General features: G+C 32.2%; 1 protein-coding gene across 1 annotated transcript; it reads left to right on the top strand.

The window, feature by feature from the left end:
- The first annotated feature begins 243 nt into the window (after nucleotides 1-243).
- LOC110897320 (transcription factor bHLH75) lies at nucleotides 244-2,889 on the top strand. The gene is made up of 6 exons (XM_022144074.2): nucleotides 244-680; nucleotides 1,361-1,477; nucleotides 1,712-1,777; nucleotides 2,068-2,136; nucleotides 2,253-2,330; nucleotides 2,628-2,889. Exons 1-6 carry the CDS (start codon nucleotides 315-317, stop codon nucleotides 2,739-2,741), a joined length of 810 nt encoding a protein of 269 aa, XP_021999766.1. The 5' UTR covers nucleotides 244-314; the 3' UTR covers nucleotides 2,742-2,889.
- The last annotated feature ends 5,840 nt before the right edge of the window (nucleotides 2,890-8,729 follow it).

Here is an 8,729-nt window from a genome sequence, read left to right as displayed (position 1 = left end):
TATATAGAAAAAATGCTCTGCATTAAGCAAACTCTTGATGTGCATAATTGTGATGTGTAATGTTTGTATTTGTGTGAAAATAAATTTGTCGTATATAAGTCACTTCTCTCCTCTTAATTGTAGTTGTTCCATTTCTTTTTTTAAATAATATACAAAAAAAGAGTGAAATTAAAAATAAAAAACACATAATTAGGGAACAAGGAGACAAAGACAACTATGCATATATATAGAGAGAGCGACCATACACAAGTTGCAAAAGAAAACCCCCTTAGCCAAATTAAATATAAGCTTTCTACTATTAGAAAGATTTGTATATGGAAGGTTTCCAAAGCTTCAAACCCTCATTTTCTTTCATAGATACTGAACAAAACATGGAATTACTTAACCAATATTCAATCCATTATGACAATCAAAACATGAGTTCTCAAAGCTTCTTGGGGTTTTCAAATGACAACTTCCTTTCACAACAAGTATTACCACCATTCAATCATCAATACATGCAATGCTTTCAACCAGATTTTCAACATGAACAGAAGAATGTCATGGTGATTCCGGATCCGACTTTTACAAGCCCCGTTCACAACGGGAAGCGAAAATCTATGGATGTATCATCTAGCAGTACCGGGAATTCGTCGTCTCATCCAGTTCAAGAAAGTGAAACTGATGAGAAGAAATACCAGGTATTCATTTTCATTGCAATTTTGGTTTTTTGTTATAAAGAAGGAAGTAATTTGTAAGAAGAATATATTTTGAATATATATTATGAAAATAGTAACATACTAGACATAAACTTTTGCCTAAATTAACTCACTTTGCTTAGGGGTGTTTGGTATTGCGTTTTCAAAATAGATTATGCGTTAGCATGTAGGTACATACTTCTCCAAAACTGCGTTTTGTAGACTGATAATCACTTTTTCATCCAAACACTTTTTTAGATTATTTATGTTTTACAAACGCAATAATCAAATAATCACTTCAAAACGTAATCCCAAATACCCTTTTACTACAATATGGTAAAATAAAATGATTATTCATTTACAACTTTGATATTCAGGTTTCAGCCTGAACTTTGTTATTTGATATATATATAATGAAAATGGTAACATACTAGACAAACTTTTGCCTAAATTAACTCACTTTGCTTACTACAATATGGTAAAATAAAATGATAATTCATTTACAATTTTCATATTCAGCCTTAACTTTTTTTGTTTGATATATAATGAAAATAGTTTCATACTAGACATAAACTTTTGCCTAAACTAACTCACTTTGCTTAACTACAATATGATAAACTAAATGATCATTCATATACAATTTTCATATCCAGCCTTAACCTTTTTTTTTTTTTTTGATATAGAATTCAAGAAAGGGCAAGAAAGTAAAAGTAACTGATAGTGGCGATGCACCAAAGGAAGTGGTACACGTTAGAGCCAGGAGGGGCCAAGCAACTGATAGTCACAGTATAGCAGAAAGGGTAAGCTGAAAATATCATTTTTGAATTAATAATCACAATAAGTTTTGTAATAAATAAACAAATAAAAATAAAATTCTCTATGATATCACTGAAAGATAATGTTGGATAAACCCTCTAGCTGACACTTTTATCAATAGCCAATGAATTTTGCAAAGTGATGTATGCACAAAAAATTTTAAGCACAATGGTTTAAGAATCCACAACTCGTGAAACTGATTCTTGTTGCGGAAGCAGGTTAGAAGAGGGAAGATTAACGAGCGTTTGAGGTGTTTGCAAGACATCGTGCCCGGGTGCTACAAGGTATGTTACGAAAAAAGTCTAGCAAATGATATATTAAAACGTCTTAGGTGATGCAACCCCAAAGTTTTATTTTCGGTAGAACTGGATATCCTATTCAAAAAAGGGTTGCGGCGCAGCTTGTTCCCCGTTTATACCTGTCATTCTTATGTAATTTTTTTTCTATCGTTAACAAAAAAACACTAACACGAGTTTAAAAAAAATAGATTAACCCGTACAATAGATAGAATGTATTAGCTAAGGTTTATTGATTCTATCCAAATTGATTGAATTTCTTCTGTTTATATTTACAGTCAATGGGCATGGCAGTAATGTTGGATGAGATAATCAACTATGTGCAATCCTTGCAGAACCAGGTTGAGGTGAGTTACATGAACTGATATTATAAGTAACTCTTATACTTCTTAAATTAGTCATGATAGCAAAACTATATAAAATAAAACATACCAAAATTCATTTTTTTTAATATTCGTTTCAGTTTCTTTCGATGAAACTCACCGAAGCAAGCAGCCTTCCCAACTTGGATTCGGATTTGATGTCTATGGATGCAATTCAGGTAACTTATGAAGACATTTTAAGTCATTTTAACCACCCACAATCATATATTTATTATAAATGATTAATAATTTCATGACCCTACATGCATTCCACTTTCTAGTGCACTCTCATCATAAACCTGATTTTATTGGTAATTATAATTCATTAATGATATCTTTTGGATTTAACTAATGGTTAAGAATTATTGTTAAAGCCTTTAATCATTTAATGTGTAAATTTTGGAGGGGAAATGGGAATATAATTATTGCATTACACATAAGATTTGGTAATTAAAGACAAAGTTGATTGTTGGCAGATGGGAAATGTAATAGAAGGAATGAAGATGCAAAGACTGGAGGAGAGAGAAGAGATTGGTCCGGTTGACCTGAGTTTTGGCTCTTATCCTGCATTGCCATACCATACAACATAAAAGAAGATCCATTTTGTTTCATACACAATTTAATTTGTATCATTGCTTCTATACATACACAATGTATAACCATTACACAGTTATTGAAATAAAATCAAAGTTTGTATGTAATATGGTATATAAATCAAATGGCCTCTCTTTCATTTCATTTATCAATTGGAATGTTTTAAGAAGCACATAATTACATGTTATCTGCTGTATTTTTATGGAAACAAAAAATAACTATAATTAAGATTAAACAAACAAGTTATATTAAAAGGCTAAAAAGTTATAAAGAAAAATCAGTATAGGGAATATAAAATATTTCTTTCATGAAAATGAAAGAAAAGATACAAAACATAAAAAAAAAAAAAAAAAGTTTTGGTTATCCAGTTACATGGTTATAATACCAAACCTCTTAGTGATAAATAAAAATGAAAATTACAAAAGATACTTATATATAACTTACTCAAGTCCTAGTCGATAATCAAACTGAATAGAAAAGATAAAGAAAAGAATTTAGATCAAATAACTCTCAATCTTATTAATTAGAAAATAGCTCAAAACTAATTACAGACAGACTCTCAAACCATAACTCGGTTTCTCTCTAGTCTTTCTCTTTTCTCTTAACTTAACATAATAATGTCTAACCATACATTGGTTTCTATGGCTTACCTTAACTTGGTGATCAAGACACTACCAAATAACCTTAATTTGGTGACCAAGATATTACCAAATATAATTATAATATAATTAAGAAACTTCACTAATTTAACCTACTTGTCAAATTTGGTCCTCAAGTTCACCGACTTGTGACTTGATCTCCTTTATCACCCTTTTTCCATCACCGACTTGTGTGATGAGTCGGGAAGTACCGCCAACACTCACAACACTTTCTTCTTTTATTGAGTCAAAATTTTTTTACATATCTATATAAACACTACAAGAAAGGGAGGCTTTTAGCGGCGACACCATTAGCGGCGACGGTCCTTGTGTCGCCGCTATTGGTCGATCCGTGTGACACAACCTGAGACCAAACCCCAGCCGTTGATCAAAATCCTGATCTAACGGTTGGGGACTTGAAAGGCAATACCGGCGACAAAAAGTAGGTTATTAGCGGCGACAGCTGTCTCCGCTAAAAGTCTGTGTCCCACATTAAACCCTAGCCACACAAATCTTATCCTGATTAACCCAATAGCGGCGACGGTAGGATCAATACCGGCGACAAAGCGTCTCCGCTAAAAGTCGAAACGTAAAAACACTTTATCAGCGACTTTCCCTCTTTCTTCTTCACTTTCCCCCCAAAATTCTTCCTTCCACCGCCGGTTCTTCCCGAATTTTGGCCCACTCGGTTAGTTTAACATGTTTATGCTACATTTCTTCTATACATTTGTTACATACGTGTTATAGGGTTTAATTTTTGCTATTTTTTGTGTATTTTTGTGTTTGTGGAAGAAACTCCGGTCACCACCATCTCTTCTCCAGTCACCACCATCTCTTCTCCGGTCACCACCTCAAAAACCGGTTAGTTTTTTTTATTTTTTATTTTTTTTTGTTTTAAGTTTAGAAATTCTATAATTTTTAGTTTTGTTATGTAAATTGTGTATGTTAGTATGTATGTTTGTATGTTGGTATGATTGTTAGTATGTAAAGTGTATGAATGAATGTATGTAAGTTTGTATAATTGTTAGTATGTAAATTGTATAATGTAGGTGTATTTGAAAAATGTGTATGTAAATTGTATAATGGTTAGTTTTTTTTTTGAAGTTTAGAAATTCTATAATTTTTAGTTTTGGTATGTAAATTGTGTATGTTAGTATGTATGTTTGTATGATTGTTAGTATGTAAAGTGTATGAATGAATGTATGTAAGTTTGTATAATTGTTAGTATGTAAATTGTATAATGTAGGTGTATTTGAAAAATGTGTATGTAAATTGTATAATGGTTAGTTTTTTTTTTAAAGTTTAGAAAATGTATAATTTTTAGTTTAGTATGTTAGTATGTATGTTTGTATTATTGTTAGTATGTAAATTGTATATTTTTTAGTTTAAGTTGTATGTGGGTATGTAAGTGTATGAATGAATGTATGTATGTTTGTATAATTGTTAGTATGTTTACATTGTATAATGTAGGTGTATTTGAAAAATGTGTATGTAAATTGTATAATGGTTCGTTTTTTTTTTAAGTTTAGAAATTGTATAATTTTTAGTTTAGGTATGTAAATTGTGTATGTTAGTATGTATGAAATCATCATTTCAAACATAACGAGCTAAGAAAACACCCAATCGAAATTGAAATCATGATTTAAAACATAACATTCCGCCCAAAATTTAAAACAATCATTAAGAACATAACAAGCTTAAAAAATTGTACCCGTGTTTGAATTAATCATTTTAAACATAGCGAGCTTAGAAATAATCCATAATCTCGCAAAATTAAGTTTGTGACACTTACGCCCCCTAAAAAAGCAATAAAAAAAGTTGATTTATAAGATGGATGTTAACCAAGACTACAAGAGATTACCCTTATATTACTCATTAGAATTTTCTTACCTGACTGAGGTCACAACAATAGTCAATTTTTTTTTTTTTTTTTTTTTTTTTGTAAATTAAAGGTGGATGATTGTTTCAAAATATAAGATGATTAGATCACTGACATGTATTCTAAAAACAACATTGCTAGAAATGCGGTTATAACCCAAAAATTGTGAAAATGATGTTAGACCTATTTTTGGATTTGATGATCCTCCACTCCTCATGCTCGGGGAGGACCCTAAGACGGCTATGATTGAACAATAGGGCATGTAAGATATAGCTTGTGCCGCCATAAAACTAAGAGGGGATGCCTACTCTGAAACACTCGTTTTGCAACCAGTTCAAACAACTTAGAACTGTTATGATGATGTTTAATATATTTGCTAGGTGTGTTTATTTAGAAAAAAAGTGTAAAATACAAAAGTCACTTAAATGCGAAGCATATGCGACAAACAAATAGCGTGTGTATTCATATAAAATGCATGGTTAGGGTTTAGTCATGCGTGATTTTCTGTTTTTTGTTGAACAAATGCGTGATTAGGGTTATACATGCGTGATTATGTGTGTTGTGCATGTGTGATTATGTGTGTTTGCTCATGCGTGATTAGGGTTTGAATTTTATATACATAATTTTCTCGTGTACACTTTGCACATTATGGGCTATTATACGTCAACTTTCCCAATTGTTGAAATCTCACAAGGTTATAACATGTCGAAATTGGTTGGAATTGGCAACACCAGTTCAATAAACAATTTTATAAATTGGTGTGTAAGACACCAAGTTGTTGTCTAATAGTATTTAGTAACAGTACTAATAGTGTTTGTAATGATTAAATCATACTTTGATATGGAAGATTGATGAAAAATGCTAATTTTGATCTAAAAGTGACTTTGACCATTTTGAGGGTATATTAGACAATAAACTATGGTTGGATGAGTGATTGATGAATTTGATCTACCAATAGAAATTTGATGATAACCAATAATTAGGAGGGGCGACGGGTTGAAAACTAAAAGTAATGGATGTATATGCTAATCATCCATCATTCTTGTCATAAAGAAACGACCGAAATATCATTTGGGGGGGGGGGACACATTCCTAATCTATGTGAACTTGGCATTATTGAAGTTAATGTAAGTAGATTGCTAGGACTTTAGCAAGAAACGAAGGCATGACAATTGGGATCGAAGGGTTTATACAAATAAGAGTTTATATTTAATGAGATAATACATCAAATAGTGATTTTATATCACCTATAAGACCATCTCTTAAGATCGTGTGAAAGACAATTAAATGAGTTTCCTACTAGGTGATGCCCTCATGATGGATGGGCTTTGGAATGGGATTTATATGTGTAAAATATTAAATCTTATAAATGTTTTAAGTGTTTGTGATTTGATACGTTAAATGTTAAATTTTATGAATGTGATTTGATGATTTGTAGGTTAAACGTGAAGATTGGATGCATTTAGGAAGGAATAAGTGGGGTGAAAGTTAAGTTATGGAAGCTTAGATAATGGTACAAGAGGTTGGAATGTAAGAAAAAGGATAAAAAAACAATACTTTCCAGCAGCTGCCCATAGCAGGTTACGCCCCTGGAGTAGCCTATGATGGCATGGGTTATTTTACAAAAGAGTTGAATCAGAGTAGGCTACGGTAGTGTAGCCTACGTCAGTCTACTTACGGGTTTCTTTAGAACACCCAAAATTAGAGTTTCAACAACCATTCTTTATTCTAATCGAAGGGAGGCGACTAAGGATGAACTCTAGGGCGATTTTCAGAGCTTTTCCATCATTATCTTTTATCTAATTGATTCCAAATCATCCAACGTGCAATTCCTCATCTAGATTGAAGAGTAATTCAACATCATGAGCTAATCTCTTCATCGTTTTCTCCGGGTAAGGATTATTGTAAGTGGATAGTTATACTTGGTTTTTCTTGTATTTTAGGATATGCAATCTAAGTATTCGACGTTTGTTGCTTAACGATCTGTTTTGATTTGATGTAAACGGTTATATTTTATTTGAAACCTTATTCTTAAGCCTCCGAGAGTTCTAGTAATTTGCCGTTTAAAAAAAAAGCTAATTTCATTACATGTGGTTTCACTTAGTGTGGGGGCATAGCCACGAGGAGGCTAACACCCCCCTCTCATTGGGGGTTGGAGGGGGGGGGGATGTGACTTACAGGGGTGTGAGACCATAACACGTGACCTTATGGAATGTTTTTATTTTGATTGTAAGTGCAAAATTAATTAAACATATACCGATATGTGTGCAGTATGTGCTAAATTTGATTATAAAGTAGTAGGCTCATTCCAACAATAGAGATGTCGTTTGTGACTTGGATAAGGTTTCGGATTGTGTAAATTCTATATGTTATGTGAAACTCGAATTATGAAATTTTTTTGATATGAAATCAGACCAATTGATTTATATTTATATGGTGTTGAACCATAGCAACGTCTTAGTTGGTGATTATTTGGTCAACGGTATTACCCACCGGTAGTTATAATATTTACAACAATTATAATATTTACATCAATAACAAATTCAACGTTGTTCGTAGCAACTCTATTGCTACCAAAGCTCTAAGTTGCTTTAAGTTGTTACCGAAACTAAGTTGCTACTTAGGCATAGTTTTCTACCAAGTAATAGTAGCTTGCTACCGACCTACTATAACCAAGTTGCTAAACCGATCAGTTGCAACTTGCTACTTGTAACTTTGAACGTCATTCTTAATGTAACTTTTAGTTATCATAGGTTAGCACTAATCCTATCCCCAATGGGGCTTCTCCCTTATAACCTTAGATGTTCCTTAGTATTAGATTCATGATAATATTTAACATTCGTGTGTTCTACACACCTCCTAACTCATATCATTAGTTTTTTACTTCTTTTTAGTCTCCAAGTAAATCCAGTTCCCCTAAAATAGCTTGATAACACTATGATTAACAAGAAAGTCCAGGTCATATTACATGAATACAAAAGGCCGTTCTCTGCATAGCACCTTGATACGTGCCCACCTTCTCATCCACATTTTCATGCATTAGTTTACCCATGTTCTCCATGTCTTTTAATTTAGTGCATCCATGTTTAGTTAATCGTGCATGCATGACTCCTATATTTTGGTTAAAGTAGTTTTCCTTTTGTATATTTAAGATTGTGTATGTTCATTTGAAAGTTAATGAGAAAAATTATTGAAAGAAACTTTAGTTTATGTCTCTCTTCTTCTCTTATGATCTTGGGAGTTTGTAGGTTTTCTCCGTAAACCTATCACACCTCTTCCATTAGTTATCTGGCCTGGACTCTATTACTATTTACTTGTCATCCTTCTTTACAACCAAGCTCTATAAACTTTTCATTTAGGTCTCTACTTGATAGAGGCGATTGCACTACTAGGCCATATTTGCAAATAAAATCGTACTCTATATCCCAGGAGGTAGTGTTATGTTGTATTTTTTCCTCTTAAAAATG

This window comes from Helianthus annuus, chromosome 13, assembly GCF_002127325.2.
Source record: "Helianthus annuus cultivar XRQ/B chromosome 13, HanXRQr2.0-SUNRISE, whole genome shotgun sequence".
NCBI classification, from domain to species: Eukaryota; Viridiplantae; Streptophyta; class Magnoliopsida; order Asterales; family Asteraceae; genus Helianthus; species Helianthus annuus.
Note: the sequence above shows the minus strand (reverse complement) of the source record. Positions and strands in the feature narration are given on the sequence as shown.